Source organism: Mugil cephalus, chromosome 10 (assembly GCF_022458985.1).
Source record: "Mugil cephalus isolate CIBA_MC_2020 chromosome 10, CIBA_Mcephalus_1.1, whole genome shotgun sequence".
Taxonomy (NCBI): Eukaryota; Metazoa; Chordata; class Actinopteri; order Mugiliformes; family Mugilidae; genus Mugil; species Mugil cephalus.
In genome coordinates, this window is record NC_061779.1 from 1,801,116 (window position 1) to 1,823,809 (window position 22,694).

General features: G+C 40.7%; 2 protein-coding genes across 2 annotated transcripts; one reads left to right on the forward strand and one right to left on the reverse strand.

Annotated features, from left to right (window-relative positions):
- Positions 1–10,461: 10,461 nt before the first annotated feature.
- LOC125015182 (olfactomedin-like) lies at positions 10,462–14,458 on the reverse strand. The gene is made up of 5 exons (XM_047596881.1): positions 14,354–14,458; positions 14,128–14,274; positions 12,852–13,064; positions 12,641–12,773; positions 10,462–11,757 (listed from the first exon to the last, which is right to left on the reverse strand). The coding sequence occupies exons 1-5, from the start codon at positions 14,387–14,389 to the stop codon at positions 10,910–10,912; spliced, it is 1,377 nt and encodes a 458-aa protein (XP_047452837.1). The 5' UTR covers positions 14,390–14,458; the 3' UTR covers positions 10,462–10,909.
- A 4,515-nt stretch (positions 14,459–18,973) lies between these two features.
- Positions 18,974–22,155, forward strand: LOC125015231 (olfactomedin-4-like). The gene is made up of 7 exons (XM_047596933.1): positions 18,974–19,057; positions 19,129–19,254; positions 19,335–19,553; positions 19,896–20,049; positions 20,627–20,854; positions 21,315–21,483; positions 21,566–22,155. The coding sequence occupies exons 1-7, from the start codon at positions 19,004–19,006 to the stop codon at positions 21,999–22,001; spliced, it is 1,386 nt and encodes a 461-aa protein (XP_047452889.1). The 5' UTR covers positions 18,974–19,003; the 3' UTR covers positions 22,002–22,155.
- Positions 22,156–22,694: the final 539 nt, after the last annotated feature.

Here is a 22,694-nt window from a genome sequence, read left to right on the forward strand (position 1 = left end):
GAGGTAAAACTGGTGTGTAATTACTCGGCTACTCTCTTAAATTAGAGGGGAGGAGGAGGCGCTGTCGACCTCCCGCTGGAGCCTGGTGTCTGCTCCGTCCTTTCTCTTTTTATTCCCTCGCTCTGAGAATCCAGAGAGGATCCGACATCTGCTTCTCAAAGAAAACAGCTTCTTTATTTATGTGTTCAATCAACCCGATAAACGTCTTCATACTTCATCAGATAATGATGCAGGAGGTTTAAGTGTCTCAGACTCTTGGTCTAATTTAACTGAACTGATTCATTTTCAAATAATGAAACGCAATTTCCTTCCTTCCTCCATGACCCAGTTTCTCTTCACATCCAGCTCATGGACTCATGTCCTGACATTTTCTTTCAGAGTTCACTGGTAGAATTCACAGTTCATTGGTCCATCAATGATGAGCAGATGCAGCAGAACAGGCCCAAACCAGGACATTAGCGCCCCCATGTTTCATGGAGGGATGAGGTTCTGATGCTGGAATGCAGCGTTGGTTCATCTCCAAACATTTAAACCAAACTATTCTCCTCTGGTCTCATCTGTCCACTAAACATTGTCCCAATAGTTTTGTAGAAATGTAGGAAATTCTGAATGTTATAAAAAATACATTGTGTACATTTGCTTTTCTAGTCGTCTAGGTTCTAGGTTCTAGGTTGTCCCCCACCATGTACAGAGAGACATGGACCAGTGGTCACCATGGAGACTACTTCCTGCTTCATTCAAGGACAAGACATCATGTAGGAAAGTAGAAAGAACATTAAGACTTAAGATTAACGTTCTCCGCTTGGTATAAAACTGCACTTTTTCTTTTTCTTTTTTTGTATGTAAAAAATACATAAATAAATGTACTCAGCTGAACAATAAACCTCCCACTCCAGGAGACGTCTGAACCAGCTCCATCCGTCCTTTTCACCCTGAACTATTACAGCAGCGTCGTAGTGGAAAAAGAGGAAACATTCTCTGCAGATGTAGAGTTAATACGTTTCCATCTCTGGCAGAAGAACTAAAAGAGAGACTGTTATTATTTCACTGAACACCGAGGCAGAAAAGGCTCTAACCTGGAGTGATTCAGAACGCTTTGTAGAAAATAATGACAATACATTTCTCCTTCTCCCATCATGCATCATCCTCCGCTCTGTTCACACTTCCTCCTCACACTGCAGCGTCTCTTCACTCTCACATATTCACTACGTCTCAGACGAGCTCGTGCTGAACACAGGCACAGACGAAGCATAGTAAACATTAGGCCTTCATCGCTTTATTCCCTCAGGAGACAGACGGGCCTTTCGACGATGAGTCGGTGGAGAGGAAAACTCTCTGTATGCAGTGATGTCACTGCTGCCCGGGGCCACGCCCCCTGAGGGGCAAAGACATGGTGAAACGTATCAGTAAATACAGAGAGACCAGGAATAAATGTGGATTATCAGATCAAATTGAAGACAACTGGACTCAACAATGATTAATTTAATTTACAAACTACTCAATAACAAATGGTCCACGAACATTGACGTGTGGCCAGAAATCAGTTCTCCTGATATTTATATGGACCTGATTTTATCCCCACCAGGAAAATACTGTACTGATACTGAAGTACGACCTTTTGGTACTTTATGCAACAAAGCTCCGATGGCTTTGTACTAGAGAAAAAGTGGATTTAGCCTCAGTTTCAGTTAGTTTCAGTTCTGATAAATGTAGCTAAATAAAGATGCTAACGCTAAGAGCTTTACTGAGAAGTAACGTTAGCCAGAAGTAGCGTTAAACAATGTTTATCACCCGTTATTGTTTTTCACCTCATATCCAACTTGCTGTGCATCCATATCCATGCAAACACTGCATTAAATGACATTTTTGGACCTTTTGTCTTTGAATACGCCACTCGTTCTCATTTAACAAAAGAGTGCAAATTGAACCAAATCCACTGAGCAACCTAAATCATTTTCTGTGATCCATGGCTGCATGCAACTGCAAATCATAACACCACAGATGTCACTTTCTTTTTAAGAGACCTTCAGAATTTACTAAAATGGTGGAACATTTCTTAAAATATACGTTTTTGAGGATAATGTTAAGGAAAATGTACTTTTTACACATTTTAACTCGTAAACAGGTGCAATTTGACAGTTTTTGGCTGTATTAGCATGGGTCAATTTTTACCCGGTAACACAAAAGACGTGTGGAGTTTTCTAGCACATCGTAAGGGTTAACCCTCCATCTTCATATTTTAGCTACACAAATCTCTCTGGAAAAGCAGCAGAAGAAGAAGATTAAAGTTTAAGTGATCCAGCTGGCTGCAAAAAAAAAAAAAAAAAATAATATATATATCACATGGAGGGAAAATGTGGAGTGCATGTGTCTGGGGAGCTTCCAGAAACATTATGTGAGTTTGTGCTTGTTAAAGCTGCAGCTTTGTTGTGCAGACGAAGACTCAGACTGATGACTTTCCCTTACCGACAGTGAGCTGTAGTGGTGACGATCTTTGTTTGACTTCTGTTAACGTTTCTGCACTTGTCACCAAAAACAAGTCTGAACTAAAAATCATATACTTTCCTCAGCATCCATCCTGCTGTGTACCCTGATAGCACATCTAGACTCTGGGTTGTACACCGGTATGAACTGGTATACAACCCTTTTGCAGCTTTTTAGAGGATAAAATCTCTGTTTCATTCGCCTTATTGGTTTCTATTTCTCTACTTTCGGCACTTGTGTGAAAAGCTGCAGACGCTTTGAGTCATTTTTATGCAAAAATGTAGAAAATTCTCTGTATAGTCCTTTGTCAGTTTGTCTGTTGTGCGTTCCTGCTGTTCCCTCTTTTCCTTTATTCCACATGTTTAGGCTTTTCTAAGAAGTTTTGTGTTTTCTTGTATTAAACTTTTCATGGCTAAGTCTTTCATCAGATTGTGTTTTGTATGAATTTACCTGATCCTGTCCCAGTCCCACCTGCTAAACGTCTGACCCGTGGACTAAATGTGTGCACAGCCACAGCATCCTTCATTCCCACATTAATCCAGTGTAGAGCTCCTATAATCCCATTAAAGCCTCACTTCACCTGTCTAACAACATTAACGGGTTTGTTTCCTCGTTCAACCTCTGGAGGATTCAAATAAAGACGAGTATTTTTTTTTTGCTGAAAACTACAGACCTGTTCACATACACATAATAATAATCCTTATTAATTCAGCCAGTATGTACAGATGTTACAGGCTAGAAGCACTAATGCTAATGGAGGGCGGGTTAATGCTCCTGAGACATCATGTATGTGCTGTAATGTGCAAGCTGGGATCCGGTCGATCGGCCGCGGAAAACTCCGCTCATCATCCGGTGTCACACAGTTAAAACCTGCAATGTAAGTATTTGTAGATCCATTAAACTCTGACTGACGACACCATGATGAACATACACGGAAAATAGTATCTATCTGCACGGAGCGGATTAGTAGTTCACTGCCTTGTTGGGTTTTTTATGAGAGAACTCAACGTACAGCAGCTTAAGAGAACGCAAAGAAAAACAAGAAAAACGTGTCATTTACTTTTAGGACACGTGCATTTGCGACACAGACGAATTCAACACCAACAAAACATGGAAACACACAAATAATAGCAGAAATGTTTCCAGGAGTCTCTAAAGAGTGTTGGAAAGGAGACAAATGATTAAATATCATTAGTGGCTTCATTCTGCAGATAGTTTGAGCTGACGCGCTAATAAAACAAATAAAAAAAGCAAAAGGTTGTGAAGTTGGTCTGGATGGTCATGTTTTTTTTATGCATAATCACATATACACAACATTTTCCACTGTTTGCGAGAGGAATTAATGCAGTACATTGTCCTGGCTCTCTGCTCTGCTGCTCCTACTCCTGCCCTCCCTCTCAAGTCTTTTCTGGTATATTTTTTTGTGTTTTGGGGGGCGTCACCTCAATTGATCTTCCTCTCTGCCTTCGCGCTCACCTAATTCACATGAGGAAGAACAAACTGTGGACCAAACCATTTTTAAGAAGGGTCCAAGGGGGAAATTAGGGGAAAACTGTGTAATCAAATACATTCGTATCAGCATCATTCAATCATTCAATCTCACATGCAACATGCTTTTAAAAATTAAAAAAAAAAAATCTAACTCTGAATTTAAAAGTGTTTTTAAATTCTGCGGTTGTGAGCGATTTGCACGTCAAAGCTATCACTTCAAAACTTGATGCTGTTTGTGATCTGTCAAATGTTTACTATCTGATCTTGCAAAAGTGAGCTATAACAATAGCGCACACTGTGGGGCACTACGAAGTCACCAATGCATTGTTTCTGAAATCAAGGGCACTGAAGTTCAAAGATCTGGGTGACTACAATATTGCACAAATTTTGTATAAAGCAAGGCATAATTTACTTCCAGGAAATATTCAAAAATGTTTGGGGAGCGAGATGAAGGGTACAACCTAAGAGGGAGAGGGAACTGAAAGCAACCAAGTTTTTGTACCACATTGAAAAGTATATAAGTCTGTGGAGTGAAACTATGGTTCGTTAAATACATATTAACATGAATCCAGCATATTTTATAAATGCGGGCAGAAGAAGACGTTATCTTTCAGTCAGCACTAGACCTGTCAACAGTAGGAACGCATGTGGAGACACCTTTTTAATACCAGGTGTGAACGCAGGGACTTAGAGACGGACGTTTGTGTTCAAATTGTCTGTGTCTGTGAAGTCTGAACGGGGCCAATGCATCTGTGGTTATTTCCCTGTGTACAGGCAGTAAGTGGTTTGCAGGGAGACGGGCTGACGGCTGCATTCAGTCATTAGTCGTAATCTCCTCTGCTTCATACCAGTGATAATGGCCGTGTGCATCAGATGGAACTCTTTAATGTGACCATTACATATTTATGAGTGGTGATGGTGTGATGATGTGTAAAGGTGAAGCTGTCAGGCAGTCATCACGCCCCGGCCGACTAAACGGGATGGACTTCCTGGCATTAATATGAGTAACCATTCAACAACACCTGAAAACATTAGTGACGAGGCAGAAAAGTCAGAGATGATGATTGTGTGTCCAACGAGAAATTCAAATCAGATACAAATATTCCTTTGTTCCTGCCGCTATTTGTGCTGCAAAGGGAAGGTAGCAAAATGCTAGGCAGCTAAGTGGGTACATGTCATGTAACTGAGGCTGCTAGCGTGTCTTAGTTCTCTGCTGTGTTGCTTTGTATTTATGCTGTGATGATATGTGTCATTGCACACTTTACTACCTCTGTATATAGTATTTATTTTACTTTTATTTACCCAGAGCCAGGTGGCAGTCTTGCTGACTTGTGTGCTAGCATATTTGTTCAGTAACTACTGTCTGTGCATTTTACTTTTCATTTTTGTTTCATGTTTGTTTTAGATGTTTCTATGTCTTTTCGTGCCTCAATCATCATCAAACTTGAACTGAACTGAGAAGTCGTTCTATCCCTTCAGTTTCCTCTTCAACGATAAGGAGCCCTAACTCCCACCCAGGCACTCTAGCAGATCTGTAACCAGAGGAAGCTTAATGCTAACGTGCTAAAACTAATCAAAGCCCCGCCAGAGGTGAAACATGAGAAGTTATTATAATTCACCTCTTGGAGCATGGAGGGACTTCAGGCAAAAACGTGTTGTTGGGCCCCTTCTGGCCCCAATTAAACAAACATATTTCTTGTATTAATTATTTCATTCGTTACTTCTTCAGGCAGCCAGAAAATGATGAGTTAATTAGTTAATTAGCTGACAGCTGACAATTTGATTGTGACAACGTTTTGATGGTAATTGATGGTTTTATGCCAAAACAAAGCAATTAATACGATATATTGATACCAGCTGCTCTAATATGAACATCTGAGTGAAGTGGAGGCAGTCAGGCTTCATGATGCACATCCAGTTTTGGTGATTGGTGACTGAAAACAGCATCTTTGTGCTAAATAGTCTCTGTTATAGCAGGTTTTCGCAGTCATCAGTCCAGAAGTCGCCATTTTGGAGGCACTAAATAAAGTGTTCTCCCTGATTTATAATAACTTTAGGCAGTCTATACAATTCCAAACGTTTTTCACGGTTTGCCTGATTGGTAAAGCCACAAACATGGCAATATTCACCATTTTCCACAGTGTGACTGTGCGCTTTGTGCTTTGCAAAGTGCCTCCAACATGGCGACTTCCAGAAGTAAAGTCGTTTCTCGAGGGATCTCACTGCTATGTTTTCTTGCAGTAATCTACATCTTCCATTTCATGGGATTGGATTTGGATTTTGATGTAACTGGTATAAGGACAAGTTAGTTTGTAGCTCACAACCCAATAGTAAGTTAGCTTAGCTTAGCTTAGCTTAGTCTCTAAAATAAAGTCTCTAAATCTGGATCATGTCTCCAAGTCAATAACCATGTGTTCTCGGTGCTGGTCCAGTGGTAGGTAGAGATCCATTAGAGACAGGAGCTGATACAATATTCTTCTGACCACATGGTGGCGCTGCTGCTTAGTTACACACACACACACAAACTGAGATCACATATCAAGTCATTAGCCTAATAGCATAGCATTTTCTAAGTTATATTTGAACATTTTTGGAAAACAAGATAAAAAATTGCCAGCATGCTGGTATTTTTTATTGATTTTGTAACAGTCTTACTTACTTAATGACTTTTGCTATTGCTATTATTAATTATGCTATTAGGCTAACGAAGTGCTGGCCGGGGACGCATGTGGAGTCACATTTAATTAATTTACACCAGGTGTGAAGACGGATAGAGGATGCAGGCAGCCAGGACATGAAACGTTGGTCTCTAAATGTGAATCTCTGCCTTATATAGAGTCAAAATCTCCCTTTAACATCTCATTTCATGGACCGGTCCTGCACTGATTGTCAGACTGAGCTTCAGCCTTAAAAACTGGTCATTTTCTATGCCCTCAGCTTCTCATTTCATACCTTTAAACATGTGATTCTTGTAGCAAACGATGAAAGAGCAGATTTTTAAGACTTCTAGAGTGATCCCAGCATGTCATTACAGAACATGTAGGTCCTCCCTGTCCTGAAACATGGAATCAAACCCCGACCACGTACACGACAAAGAGCAAACCGCCGAGTTCTGCCCTGAGCTGGAGCCGGCTGCCGTTTGGCTTCTCTAAAAATCTGCAGGGTGCAGCAGGTCTGTCATTATGTGAGCAGAGCTTTGGGTGTGTCTGACAGGCAGCCAGCCAGAAACTGGAAACCAGGCCACAGCGGCACAAACATCTGTCCCCAGATCCACTCAGAGTGGGGCTGCACCGCCCCCTGCTGTAGACAGGCGGTACGACTACAAACTGAGAGGATGCTCCAGGTCCAAGTGAAGGGATGCAGCAAGAATGTTGTGGATTTCACACCTTGAATTTAAAGATGCATTTAAAGATGTTCCATCAGGAAGGAACAGTTTGCTTCAGCTAGAATTAAGACGTCTAAAAATAAAATCTGAAAGATGACTATTTCCTCCTGGATGTTCACGTTGTACTCACCTGCTTTTACTTATCTCACATTACATTATCTCATTGGCTGTGGACACATACTCTCACATTAAACTGTGGTTGCATTGTTGATAAAGATGAAAGAAACAGACAAACTCAGAATGATGGAGATACTGAACTAACGGCTATAGACAGGGATCGTCTCAAAGTTAAAAATGAACTAAGTAAACACTCGGAAAGCAACTAATTAAAGGTCAAAACCAATCAGTCAATGATATGAGACCAAAAAAGGCCAGAAATCTTCACACTAAAGCAGCACTTTGCATTTTTCCAGTTTTTAATATTGAAATTGAAATTAAATGAATGTGCAGTGTTTCCTCCTGGATGTTCACGTTGTACTCACCTGCTTTACTCCTCCTCATATCTCAAGGTATTTCTTCGTCTTTTTGATTTTTAGTGAAATTTCTTTCAGTTTTGGATTTCTTGGTTTTGCACCACCTTTCGTTCTTGTAAACCTAACCTCTTGTATTATTATTCTTTCACCAGGACTCAGTCCTACCTCTCTTTTTGTGAAAACCTAAGGCGTTTACTTCTGTGCTTAATCAGTCATATGCCATAAAAACATTACATTAGTGACACAAGACCAAGGAAGGTCGGAAACACTACTTTTTCCTTATAAAAATTCCTACAACCACGGTTTTTACTGTTAAAGTTGCAACATGCAGCTGGGATGTCAAGACGTTTCCACCCAGTCTTTCCAGCAGCAAAGACGCTTTTTTAAACTCTTTTTTCCGAGCTACATGGAAGGTCACCGGCGGTAATTGTTGGTTGTGAAGTAGCTCTCTAAAAGCAGCTCGCTAAAAGCAGCTTTGGAGTTCGTGTTTGAGTAAAAGAAAGAGAAGAACCAGGTTTATTGCAGCTTTGTTATATTCTACAGGATCACAGTTCAGTTCCTTTAACATTAGCACACGAACCTTTCACTCATGTCCACCATTCACTGCTGATGTTATACGGACTACATCCATCCATAAGTTCACTTTTAGTTTGGCACAGTTTAGTTTGTTATAGACAGTGTTGGGCAAGGTACTTCCAAAATGTGATATATATTTCATATTACAAGTTACTTGCATTGGAAAGTAATAAGTTTCTTTACAATATTACCTTCTGTGTAGAGTAATAAGTTATTACGTTTTAGTTACTTTCACCAAAATAAACATTTAGGACAAGTGATTACAAAATGAAGGCAATATTTTGTCATGGCGAAATAGTCCTTTTAATATTTTCACCTTATTCTTTTAATCTACTTGGTGTCTGAGATTTGTGTCTCAGACACTGAGACACAAATCTCTAGTGACTCATAACTTTATATATATTTATATATATTTTTTCTTAGTCGGAGCTTTGTTCATTATCACACCCAGTCTCATTTATAAATCCTGTAAAACATGGAGACGTATTATTTTTTACTGTTAAACTATTCTGAGATGATGTGAAAATAACAACCATGAAAATCCCTCTGCAAACACAACTGACTTAACAAATTAAGACAATTTTCAATCATTTAATCACCTCTAACACCATCTGTAGTGTCTCATCTTAAGTGAACTATCTGTGGAAATGTGTTTATACCTTAACAATGGGACTAAATCATTAGAGATTTGTTTTTACCTTGTCACTTGATCGAACAGGGATTTTGTAGAAAGATTCAGCCTCCTCACTTCTCCTGGGTCAAACATCTTCACTTCTGCTCCGGACAAATACAACTTTCTTTGTTTACATTTTCTCGCGTCTTCATCTTCCGCATGTTTGCTAGCAACAGGTCGTTTAGCCTCTAACTCCAGGTGTTTCTTCAGGTTACTGAATAGAAGGTTCCCTCGGCCTCCAACAAGCAGATAAAGTTCACCTTACTGTAAGATTCTTATCCATTTCTGTGACAAATTCAAAATAGTGCGAGTATAACCGCTTAGAAAACGTTCAGTTGTTGCCATCTCGCCGTCTTCGTCTTCTTCTTCTGTTGATTTTAAACCGTCTTCTTCTTCTTCTTCTGTTGATTTTAAACCGTCTTCTTCTTCTCTTCTTTATTTACGGCTGTTGCGCCTGTGTTGTTGTTTTTTTTCGAAACCTCCACCTGTGCGACAGCTCGGATTGTAACGCGTTACCGGACTGGGTAACTGTAATAATATTACTAAATTATAGTTAGTTACGCGTTACTCCGCTACTGCCTTAACGTAATATTTTCGGTAACGCGTTACTTTTGTAGCGCGGGGGAGTTAGTGACTACGCTAACTGTGCATTTCTCGAGCCTTTTTTAAAAGAGTGGATGATTTCATTAAATGGCTCAGTAGTAGTTTAATTACAAGATTTGCTGTTGGTTTACTTATATGGAGCAGCTGTATTTTAATTTAATGTATTTTAAAGTGCTTATTCTATAGTTTTTATATTGTACTACTTAAGATCTCACATTATGACAATAAAGGATTCTTAATTCTCACTGATGCAGGTTGTTGCAGGATGATTTCTCTGATTGCATTTATTTTTTTTCTTTATTAGGGTTAGAGTTCTAATACTTTGGGCTTGAACCCATCACTTCTATCTGGAAACTCTGGCTCTGTTGTCAATGTTGTCCTGCTGCTCTTCTTTATATTCTGTAAATATCCTTTAAACACTGTACACAACACAACCGTACATCCTACTCCTACCAGGCCGATCCTAGTAGGTCACCTCTGTTCATACCTGAACTTTATGCAAACCTTCTATTCATTTCTGATTGGATGCTAACTGTATCTCATTGGCTGTGGACACATACTCTCACATTAAACTGTGGTTGCATTGTTGATAAAGATGAAAGAAACAGACAAACTCAGAACGATGGAGATACTGAACTAACGGCTAAAGACAGGGATCCTCTCAAAGTTAAAAAAAGTAAAGTAAGCACTCGGAAAGCAACTAATTAAAGGTCAAAACCAATCAGTCAATGATATGAGACCAAAAAAGGCCGGAAATCTTCACACTAAAGCAGCACTTTGCATTTTTCCAGTTTTTAATATTGAAATTGCAAATGAATGTGCAGTGTTTAAATCCAACTCTCTGCAGCTTTTGAGTCCTTGTTGGAGAAATATTTCCAAGACAATAAAGGATCCATTATTTATTATTCAGAGGTTTTTGACCTGCTGTTAATTATTTACCTGCACGTTCTCTTCATTGGAGAAGATAAATGACGAAAACAACCAACAACCATTTCAGTAAATTTAAGTCGGCATAGTGAACAGTCAACAATAGAATAGTTATACTTCCATGGCTGATCAATCATTTTGTTATTTCAGTCTGTATTATGGTTTCTAAAGATTTTTCAGCTTTATTCAAGGTTAACAAATCATTTGTTAATACATCTTTAGCACTAGCATTAGCCAGTAGCTAACATGGATTTTTTTTCTGGATGATAACAGACAATGAACAATAACAGCTTCAGATCAGAACTGGGCCTGGTAGGCCAGCAGATATCCATCGTTGTACATGTAGATCTGTCTGTTGGTGGGGTTGTAGCTCAGACTGGCCACTCCCTTAGCGACCTTCTCCAGCGGCAGCGCTAGCCAGTTGTCCTCCTTGCCTGTGGCGGTGTCGAAGGCGTAGAACACCTCCTCGCGGTACTGGTCCACATAGCGAGTGGCGTACATGACGCCGCACACCATGAAGGCGTTGCTCACCGCCTTCTTGAACAGCCTCGTCTCCCACGTCTGGGTCACGTTGAGAGTCTCGGTCTCGTTGTCCCAAACTAGGCGGCTCACCACCAGGTTACCGTGGTTGCCGACGGTGGCGTAGAGCGCCCACAGTCCTGTCTCGTCGGCCTCCACGTCCACGTCACTATGAGACCGGCAGTCGTAGTAGCAGTAAGGGAACTTGTTGTTGAAGCCGACTCCGGTGCCTGGAAGCGTTACCCGTTGGACGAGGTTGGTCTTCAGGTCATAGCGGCAGACGTCTGCAGAGCGGTAGCAGTGATAGTACAGAGCTTCACCGTACAGGACGGCGCTGGGGCCCTCGACGGCTTTAGCGTCGGAGTAGGACGGGGCGATGGTAAATTCATGGTGGTTTGCAGAAGCCATGAAGTCTTCGTAGGTTTGGTAAACACGTAGAGTGTTTCCATGGGTGTGGCCGCTGAGCAGAGGCTGAACCCAGTAGGTGTTCTTCTGCCCCTCACTGTTCATCTGGGCTTGTTTGCCCCACGACCCTGAGATGTAGCTTTGACCATGAGGACAAACCTTAGTGGTGACGGGATCACTGATGTTGGCGATCAGACCTCTGAGGCAGTGTCTGCCTTGACCTGGAACCAAGGGAGAGTTGACAGGGTTTCTGTCAGTCAAGTAGAGTTCAATACTAACCATGTTTACATAAAATGCAAAAAATGTTGCAACTTAGTGTTTTGGTCGAAGATGAAAAACATGTTATAGACGAGTAGAAGCCCAGAAAGAGTCACACAAAAATGATCCACTTAAGCCCTAGGGTGTAGGGACGTTAAGCTCGCCTGAAAAGACAGAACCATGCATGATATTGAGGCGCAGACTCTGTCAGACAAGTCACCATATCATCAGCCTAATTGCATATTTGCATAGTAATTTTTTTGACTTACTTTTACAATATCAATAAAAATACCAATGTACTGCTAAAAATGATAACGATGTGGTGCATAGTTGATGGCAAGTTCTAAAAGACCACATAAGGTTATATATATATATATATAAAAAAATCTCAACTGCTGAATGTTCACAAAATGATATAATACCGTTATTGACCTGTGAAGGCTCACAAAGGCTAATGTTAGCTTGTTTAGGCCAATGTAGAGATCAATTCGCAGGTAGTTCATATGGTTATGGTCATTATTGCTGTATATGCATTTCTGTCAATAAAGAAATGATTGATGGATGTTTTAATTCCTAGAATTTAGGTTTTGGGTTGGTGGTATGTGCCAACATTCTGTCAGGTTCTGTCAGCTAACCATAACCCTAACCCTACTATTATTCCTTTCACATAATTTGTTCCCTCGTCCCTAATCACCCCAACTAAGCCCTAAAACCACCTGAGATATTTCCCAGATTCTGACTACCAGCCAACCATCAGACTAAATTCACTAGTGACATTGGGATTCTTTATCGTATTCTATGCAAGTCTAAACAGGTGTTAACTCTACAACCCTACAATCCGCTTACCTTTAAAGTCTTTGGGGATTGACTTGCAGGACTGAACATTGTTCTTCAGGTAACGCAGCTTCTCTTTGACCGACTTCATGTTCACCGTGTCTGATGTTTGCATCTTCTCTACATCTTTGCGCGCTTTACTCACCTAACACACAAGGGCATAACACGTGCTGTAGCATTCTTGCATATCATCATCATCATATCATATTTGTTTCTGCTGTACCTCTTTGGTGAGCTTCTGCGTGTGGGCGTTGTTCAGCTGTTTGTGGACGACACCGATGTCCGTCTCCAGTTGTGTGAGCTCGTCGCCCAACAGCCTCAGGGACAGCGCCGTGTACAGGCCACGGTCGTGAAGATACTGGAAAGGTTCAAGCCGACCCGTCACATTCGTCACCTCATCCTGGATATTAGGCAGGCGCTCACTGGAAATCTCCACCTGGGACGAGGAACGGGACACAAACAGGGATCAGATTTAAGTTCAAATGTTCGTAAACTGACTCCTTCTTCTTGTTTTAACTGGATGATGGACTTCCAAAAAGTCACACGGCATGCATGTCTCAAATTAGTCATCAAATTATTCACAACCACTAAATCTACTCAAATTATCACAACACATCTCCTCTGACCCCGCCCATCCTGACCACCTTCTACAGAGGCGCCATCGCGAGTCCACTGGCCAGTTGCACCTCGTTCTGATTTGGAAGTCTCTGCAGAGAGTGGTGAGGACAGCAGAGACAATCATTGGATCCCCACTCCTCTCCATCCGGGACATTGGACACAAGCGCTGCCTGACCAAAGCCCATCTCCTCTGACCCCACCCATCCCCACCATGCTGACCCCCAGGTCAGGTCCAGGTTCAGAGACAGGTGCTTGCCCCTGGCTGTAGGACTATTGAACACCCACACACAATAAACAAACTCTTATCTATGGAATGCTAAACCTTGTTTAATATATGCACCAATGGTGTGTTTGTTGAATGACAATAAAGCAAGTCTAAGTACACACACATTGAAGGAAAATGACCAGCAGTATTTGCATTGGTGAAAAGAAGTGGACTTTACTGTCCATTATTTAGGTTCTTGTAATGTTCTTGAATAATTTCTTTTCATGCATCTTTCTACATTTCAAGGACAATTGTTATTATTTTTCCTTTTCTTTTCACAAAAAGTCTGTCGAACATCCTCCAGCTGAAGGATTCTTTGCAGGTCTTGAACAATGAAAATTTCCTGCAAGTGCTCTGTGCGTTAACCATCAGGTTTTATGCACTTGTGGTTGCCAATGTAGCTGCTGCCAGTTTGGGAAGTGGTTAAAAATTGTAAAAAACTAAAATAGTTGTGCTAATCTACTGCATCGTTACCTTTTCAGTTTAAGCTCTTGGTACCAAACTTAGATTTTCTGCAGAAAAATATCACATCTGTTGATTTTACTTTTTATAAGTTATTGAAATTACTAATTAGGGTCTCATCTCCCGTAAAATGCCGCTGACCATAAGCTCCTACCTGTTGCTGCAGCTTGTTCACAGATCCCTCACAGGTCTCAACCTGCTCCAACACGGCCTCGTACTTCTGAGCCGGAAACAACCACAAGGTCGAGTTCACCTGGCAAACGCAGGCGGCGGGCTTCTTCTGGGCCGTCGCATCCTGAGCCTGCAGTCACACACGGAACAGTTATGATGGTTTAAATGTAAAAGAGGCGGAAAACCAAGGACGTCGAAGTGAGACTCACTGTGGCTGACAGCAGCAGCACGAGTAGCAGCAGCATGTTCAGAGCTGGAGAAACGGGTTTTTGTTGATGAGGAGTCGCTGCAAAACCTTAAAACCTCTCGCATCAATGGCGGAAGTAAAAATATGAACGACAACAGCTGGAGTTTCCTATTTCCCCAACTTTTCTTTACGTGTCACTGATTATTAGTTCTTATTTCCTCTTTGCCATGTTCCCTGTCTAAAATTAAAAAGCTCTGATGTTAGCAAGTATGAGTCACACATGAGACTTTTATAAAATGCAGCTGTGGACTTTCTTCATATCCATCTAATTCAGATGATATTTCTTCATTGGTGTATTGACTTTAAAGGGAATCTGTTAATAAAGTACTAGTGATTTCCTCTACAGGACGCAATGTTCAAACAATTCAAGCTTCGGCATTTTTATGTAGTCTGTACATCATCGATATTCTACTATTGTGCACATTATAAAATCCATAAAAAAGTAGTGATATTTCTTCCATATGATTGCAACGCTGCAAAGAAAGCAATGTGCAGCAGCATTCAGCACATTTGTTTCTGAAATGCATGTGGTGTCCAGCAACTTTAGAGTTTTATCTGATGTTAATACGACACTAGAGGAGGAAAGCTTTCCTGCAATGTTGGTTAACTGTTAACTGGATAAAGAATAACTGCTGGCTGTTTTGCAAACAGAACAGAGTACGGATAACAGAAGTGAGAACAAATGCAAAACTTTAACAACTTCATTGTGTGTCATCCAAGGTAATGAAGAAATTAAAAAATGCACAAAACTGAGTAAACTGAAACACTCATGTAAAGATAATAACTTGAACAAATACAAGATTGTGGAATGTGCAGGTTGGAGAGAAATAATTGAATCGGTACAGTGTATCCTCTGGAGTTTTTCTATTTTTGCTTGGTTACATTCATGATTTATCCTGTTTCCTTTTGGAAACTGTTTTCTCTTTTATTTGTTTTTCTTCATTTTTGTTATTCCTCTCATCTTTTTTTCTCGTAATGTATAATGATGAACTGATTTTGAGTTTGAAGATAAGGGTATGGACTAAGGCACTGACTTTTGCTTGTTTTGTTATATTGATGTTTCTTTATTTAGCTATTTTGTTATTGTTGTTATGTTCGGAGTAAACTCTAATTATTGTTTCATAATTAGAAGCCCTTATCCTGGTTTTCAGAGCATGGAAGAAGTTCTTCCATAACCTTATTGACAACTCTGAATGTCTAGAGTCTTAGAAGACGACCAAGATGTCTCCAACATTACTGTCCTCATTGATTCCAGCTTGGTCCACCTTTGTTTTTCTACCTCCATGTTTCTGTTCCTCCTGGAAACTCCTCAACTGATGTTTTTACCCCACATGGAGTAAACATGCTCATCATTACACATCTAAGTACACTACACTGTGAGGTGAACAATGGGCAGCATGGTGTATTTTTTTTAATGCTTTCAGTTTGTTGATGACCTGAAGAATGGACCGGTCAAACCCCCGCTCTTTCAAAAGGCTGCTAATATTCGAATAAACCACTGTTTCCTTCACAGAGCAGATTACTGCCGCCAAATCTCCTCTTCTCCTCAGATGCAGAGTCTTAGCAGTGCGCTGCCATGAATGATAAAAAAAAAGTGTGGGATATCACTATGCAAGCAGTCACACATGCATTCCATTATAGGTACAATTTCCCAAACATGACGTAGGACTGATTCACCAAATGAGCTTCATTAACAATCGTGCAACAACACATTTGATTTGTTTAAATGAAAAAATGGACAAAAATCTCTGCCCTTCAGAGATCGGTCTCCCATGGGACTAGACCAAAACTTTGCTCTGTTTTTGAGCTGCTCGCAGCCCTGGAGCTTCTACAGTGACACAGTCTGACAGGACGTCCAGGGACAAAATCAGAATGTTAAGGGAAGGTACATCAACGTCATTATGTAAATTAGCGGATCAACGCAGCATTGCTGTTCACATCGAAGCCGAGCTGAGGTTAGCTGATAAATTCTCCTGGGTCATTCATCCACATCGTGCATTCATTGTGAAAGGGGCTACACAATTCACATCTTCTCGAGTGTGTGTCGTTGAGGTAATTAAGGACAAGTCAAAGACACTTGTTCGATCTGATTCTCTCTCCGATGCATCAGTTTCTGCAGTGTGAAACAAATCTCACCGAGACTCACTAGAAGCCAGACAATGAATGCATGAACACACGTGAACTGAAGTCCATCTGCTGAGATAGTACTGAGAAGTTAAGCTGCATTGGTTAAAATAAGTAAATTTGGATTTTTTTTTTAATAAATGTATTACTGGACTGGAACATCACACATATTATGCATGCACAGCAAACACGTTCCTTCCTAACACAGACACGGTTTGAATAACACAAGCCACCGGAATCAGATCAAAAGGTGTCAGTCTGACTTTATGTGGTTTTATATGCAGAGTGGTCACTTTCTGTTCCCGAATCCTGTCACCACAACTTCAACACAGATACTGTATAGGAATGTCTGTCCTCAGAAATAGAGACTGTTAGTCATTGATTCCCTGAAGGTAAATGAAAAAAAAAAACAGACTCACATTACAAAAAAAAGAAGAAGAAAAAGAAGAAGAAGAATTAAAGAAGTCTTGCAGAACTCAAGTTGTACAATTTAAGGGTCTGATGGGAAGTTGAGGTTAAAATAGGAAAAAAACAGAAACTTGCTTGACTTGTTTCTGTAAGAACCAGAACAGGGGCGTCACTAGGTTTTAAGGACAGGGGAGGCTTAGCCCCCAGGAGATTCACGGGATGTAAGCGAAGGTAGCGAATGAGCAAAAAAAGCTCACAAACAGCTATCAAAGACTGAAAATGCATTTATTAGTACGTCGTGTGAATGAGCTCAGCTCCTGTTTCACAGTGTGCATCCATGACTAAAGTAAGAAACACAGCTGACGCTCCAGAACGAAGTCACCCCCTAAAAAAGTGAACATTTAACTCTAAAAACAGCCGGGGCCTCCACCAAGCATTTCAGACTAACTAGTGAGCGAAGTAGCAGCGTTCTTTTACAGCTGGAATGTATCTTTTAACACTTTCATCAAACAGGGATCATTTGGTTCATTGATTACATGCTACTTTGTGCCGTTAGCTGGGGGCTGGAGTTAACTAAGACTACGACTTACTTTTTCAAAAAACTGTCTTATATCCATCCTTATCGGCTCTGTCTGCTTCAAAGGTACACAAAAATAAATGGAAATAAAAACTGCAGTGGATCATATTAAGATGTCATGGTGTTGGTGAACGTCTGAGGAGGATGAGGTTAAAGTCTGCAGCTTGCCTTAGAAGACCTCTGCATGCGCAGCAAATGTTGTATTTCCCAACACATGGCACGAATCATAAAAAAAACCCACAGAATTAATATTTGGATGAAATCCTGCAGTCTGACTTTATGTGGTTTTATGTGCAGAGTGGTCACTTTCTGTTCCTGAATCCTGTCACCACAACTTCAACATATAGATATTGCATCAAAATGTCTCTTAGTCTCTTATTCAGTCCTCAGAATAGAGGATGAGTTAGTCACCATTTCCCACTGGTCCCTGAAGGCAACACATACAAAGACAAGTATATTTTAACTTTATAAATCAAACCTTTATCATATTTACAGTTTTATACTTTAAGTTTTAGCTGTGACATTATACTTTATATAATTGCACGTGCATTACGGTCCTTTTTTTATTAGTTAATTCATTGGAATTTTATAAATTCATCTAATTCCACATAAAGAAAACTATGAAAAAAAAAAAAACCCAAACCTGTCTCTGTGTATGTGTTGTGTTGTGTCTTTTTGTTTTTCCTGATTGCAGTCATTGTGATGTGTCTAATTTTTAAATCTCTTTATTGTCTCTTTGCAGTCGTATTTAGTTTGGACTCTTTTAAGTCATTTAGTGTTTTTGTAGTTTTTTTTATCATTTTATACTATAAACCGTGCATCATGGGTTTTCATGTTTAGTAACTCTATCTCTTAAAAATCATCTCATTTTGTGCATTAATAGTTCAGTGCAGGGGTCTCCAACGTTTTTCAGTCCAACCTGATGGAGAGATTAAGTCGGGACCCCCGGCATGGTGCTCTTTGTAAATATACATTATTCTTATCATTTTGCAATCTATATTGATGCAAATATTAATTTATGCATTTATCCCTTTACTAAAATATGTTGGATTCATGTTAATGGGTTGGATTTTTTTTTTTATTATTATTACTTTGTGTGTGTCTTGAGTCTTTGTGTCACTCTGTGTCTCTATGCAGTTGTTAACATTTCTTCTCATTGCAGCTGATTCAAACTTTATAGCTTGACCTAAAATATGAATGCAAAATGTTTGTCAGCAAGTTTCTAATGACTTTATTTGCATATAACCAACGTCCTGTCTGAGGAATTTGCGGAGTTTTTATTAAACTAATTTTAGTCTCGGTGTCTGCATCAACAGCATTTTAATCCATCAGGTAAAAATTACAGACGTTGCATTAATTCAAACCACAGGGAGGAAAGCACATGATGCACAAAATAACACCCACATCCACTCATTGCCATGCAGAAGTAAGAGGGCGTGTTCACGAGTGAGAAGCTGCTGCAGTCGGACACACATTCACTTCATTCACGCTCTCTGCTGCACCATGAAGCTGCTGCTCATCCTTCCACTGTGCGCTGTGTTCACACTCACCCGGCAGGTAAGAAAAACCCAGACGCACCTTTTCTGTCTCATCACCGATGGTCACTTGTTAATTAATCCGCCTTTCAGGCTCCTTCACCCAACCCGAAGTGTGCCTGTCAGGTGAACAACTCAGAGAAAGAGTTCCCTCATGACAAACTGAGAGCAGTGGAGCGCAACACCACAAACTGCAACAAAAACATCACCCCACAGAAGGTAACCGCTCTTAAACATCCACAGCAAAACAAAATCAGAACTAAAATGAAAAGATAAACGAACCCCTGCTGCCCCTGCAGACTCTGGAGATGGAGAGTCTGCTGCTGGGTCTGGAGCGACGCCTCATCCAGCTGCACAAAGACGTGTCGGTGCTGGAGAGGGAGGACGATGGAGAGATGTACGGAGTCCTCAGTCTGTTCGTGATCGAGAACGAGATGATCGAGATAAAGCAGCTGATCGACAAGCTCAACAGCACCACCAGGGACAACCGGCGCCTCACCGAAGACACCAGCCAAGAGGTAGAAGCATGAGAACATGCATTCAAATGAATTATTGTTTAACTATTAAGAACTACCATAAACTGAAAACATGCATCTTAATTGTGACCCTGTTCTCTAAATGCCTCGTATTCTGTGTTGTGCTTTAACCTGAGGTGTTTCACAAGGTTTGTCGTGTTGCCACAATTCAGTTGTTTAGTCACTTCCCACTGTGTTCCTTCATTGAAAGATTTTGATTTGAGAATCGACTTTAGAGCATAAAGATCTTGTCTAAAAACATGCTCAGAGGACAAGAGGCTACAGAAAATAATCTAGTCTGCACATGTTCACGTCTGTGTTTTTTAATTTCTCTTTGTGTCTCAGCTGACACACTTGCATGCAGAGATGGTGGAGATGGAGAAGTTTGACACCATGCAGGTGGTGAGAGGACGACAAGTCAACAAACGTCTGAAGTCGGATCTGAAGGTGTGCAAGAGCGCACTCAACGCCACCGCCGCACCCACAGTCCCACCCCAGGGTGAGTCCTGGACTAGAGGGTCTGGTTTGGGTTTAAGGCTGTTAGTTTATTCTCGTCCTGATACTTTACTGGGTGTTTCTGAACCACTCAGCTCTGCTTTCCAGACGAGGGTTTTGACTTGATTTTTTGCGAATGCAAGTACAAGTTGCATCAGTTTCCAACAACAATATAAAATAATTCCATAAAGACAAATAATAATAATAATCTAGTTTGAGAATGAAGCTAAGAACATTCTAAACATTAAACACAATTAAGGTAATTTCTGTGTAAAAGAGTCTAAATTGTTTTTCAAAATCCTCTAACCCAGAATACTTATTAGATGAAACCTAGATTTGTTTTTTAAAATGTGTGATGTTATTGCACATTTTTATTTCCTCCTCCATATCATTCCATATTCTAACCCCACAAACTCAAATGCACAATTGTGCAAAATGTGTTGCCACTTTTTTTTTCCAATAAATCTTTGAATGTTTTTTGGAAAGAGGTCGTTTCAACCTTTAAATAAAATCAGTTTTATTTGGCTGTTTTTGTCGGGTAGGCCTTTAAAGGTCCCTAAAAATGACTGACTGTGTTTTAGGTGTCTGTTCCCACGGGAGACTCCGGAACGTGACCGGGCCCAGAGTCTACACGGCGGGCGAGTACGCTGGCTCGTATTCCTACGGCGCCTGGGGTCGGGACCCCAGACCACAGCCTGGGAAGGAGAGCTGGTATTGGCGGGTGATGATGACCTCCAGCAACAAATACGCCAACTACGTCCGACTCTACTCCAGCCTCAGCGCCCTCATCATCGGGGTGAGCAACCCAGGTAAAAAGAACTGAACTAAGGTGGATTTATTGGATCTTTATCTTTAAATGAAACTGAGAGAAAGGAAATCTTTCTTTTATCCTGTGGTGGGAGATTCCTTGAATGAAGCAGGAAGTAATCTCCATGGTGGACACTAGAACAGGTCACTCTGGTCCAGGAAGTAGTCCAAATAAACCTGGTTCTTCTCCATATGTGGGATAAATAAATGTCTATGAATATTGTCTCAAAGTCATGTGTCTGAGCTCCGTTAAGACCAACAGAAACGATTTGAAATCACTAACTGATGGAACTTCTTCTTCCTCATCGTGCCTGTTTTTGTATTTTTTTGTTCTGCAAATCAATTTTTGCATTTTGTCCAAAACCAAACTCGAAAAAACTAAAAACTACACAGCTCATCGTTAGATACCTTCTTCCGTACTCTCTCTAACACAACTAAATGTTTATGCACTTCCTCTTCCAGGTAACGTCGAGATAAGCTCCTCTAACCCAACCACCAACACCATCCAGGGTCCAAATAACGTCCTGTACGGAGGAGCCTTGTACTACAACTGCTACAACCAGGACTCTGTTTGTCGATTCAACCTCACCACCAAAGCTGTGTCCACCCTGAAACTACCCAAAGGCACCAGGTTTGAATCTGAGCTCATCATTTGAACCAGGTTGTTGGCGACACCAGAACTGTATCACATCTTCTGGGGTTTGTTTCTTCAGGTACAACTCAAAAGCAAACTTCTGCAACCTGGATGAATGCTACCCGTTCACTGACCTGGACCTGGCCACGGACGAGTCCGGCGTCTGGGTGGTCTACACAACCACCCAGGACTTTGGCAACCTGGTTCTGTCCAAGGTGGAGGAGGGTCAGCCCCCGACGCTCGGCCAAACCTGGCGAACCTCGGTTTACAAGCAGGGGGTGAGCAACACCTTCATGGCCTGCGGCATCCTCTACGCAACACGCTTCGTCAGCGTAGAGGTGGAGGAGATCTTTTACTCCTTTGACACCACGACAGGGAGGGAGAGGTTCAACCTTGGCATCTTCATCAACAAGATGTCCCGCAACATTCTGGCCCTGAACTACAGCCCTGTGGACAAGATGCTTCACGCCTACTGTGACTCCTACATGGTCTCCTACAAGCTTTTGTTTCTGTGATTGCTCTTCATAAAGGCTTGATTTAGAAATAAAATGGCTCCAGTATTAGTGAAATTGCCTGTGGTATACGTGACACACATGTTTACATTACAGGGAAAGTTCGTGTGACTTATCTTTTCCCACTGTATTTCAATAAAGATCTCATTCAAGTCTTCTCCGTTAGTTTTTCTCTCTCTTTTTTTGTGATTCTTAGCCTCTGCATTTGAACTTAAGTCTTGTTTTTATGGTGGAGATGGTCACAGCTGATTAACACCAACAATGGGGGGTTAAACTGCTGAAACTTGACATACAAACATCATCTTCCTCATGAGAATCTGGCGTCTGACATCAGTTTTGCTGCTTAACCTCCTGAGACTTGAGCTTTTGTTTCAGTATGCATTTCTAATTTCTCTTTATTTGGGATTAGTAGGACCTAAGAACTAAAGAAACTAAGTGCTGTGAACAGGAAGTAGTTTTTGGAAAAATATGTCCTCATGTGTGGACACTGGGATTATTTTATATGATATTACTAATATAAATATCATATCAATAATATAATAAAGTCACTAATATGCAACAAAACAATATGTATAAAACTATTAATTCTCATGTTTGAACATGAAAGCAGAATTGCAAATAATTAAGTCCCAACGTCCTTGCTAATTAGTGAAGTTATAGCTCATTACTATTGATAGAATTTGTGTGTCATGTTAG

Excerpts from the sequence above, each read along its gene's own strand:
- LOC125015182 (XM_047596881.1), bottom strand. The coding sequence starts at position 14,389 with ATGCTGCTGCTACTCGTGCTGCTGCTGTCAGCCACA. Across the intron at positions 14,275-14,353 it reads TGCTGCTGCTGTCAGCCACA|GCTCAGGATGCGACGGCCCA; the intron begins GTGAGTCTCACT and ends GTGTGACTGCAG. Across the intron at positions 13,065-14,127 it reads TGAACAAGCTGCAGCAACAG|GTGGAGATTTCCAGTGAGCG; the intron begins GTAGGAGCTTAT and ends TCCTCGTCCCAG.
- LOC125015231 (XM_047596933.1), top strand. The coding sequence starts at position 19,004 with ATGAAGCTGCTGCTCATCCTTCCACTGTGCGCTGTGTTCACACTCACC. Across the intron at positions 19,255-19,334 it reads AAAACATCACCCCACAGAAG|ACTCTGGAGATGGAGAGTCT; the intron begins GTAACCGCTCTT and ends CTGCCCCTGCAG. Across the intron at positions 20,050-20,626 it reads ACCCACAGTCCCACCCCAGG|GTGTCTGTTCCCACGGGAGA; the intron begins GTGAGTCCTGGA and ends ACTGTGTTTTAG.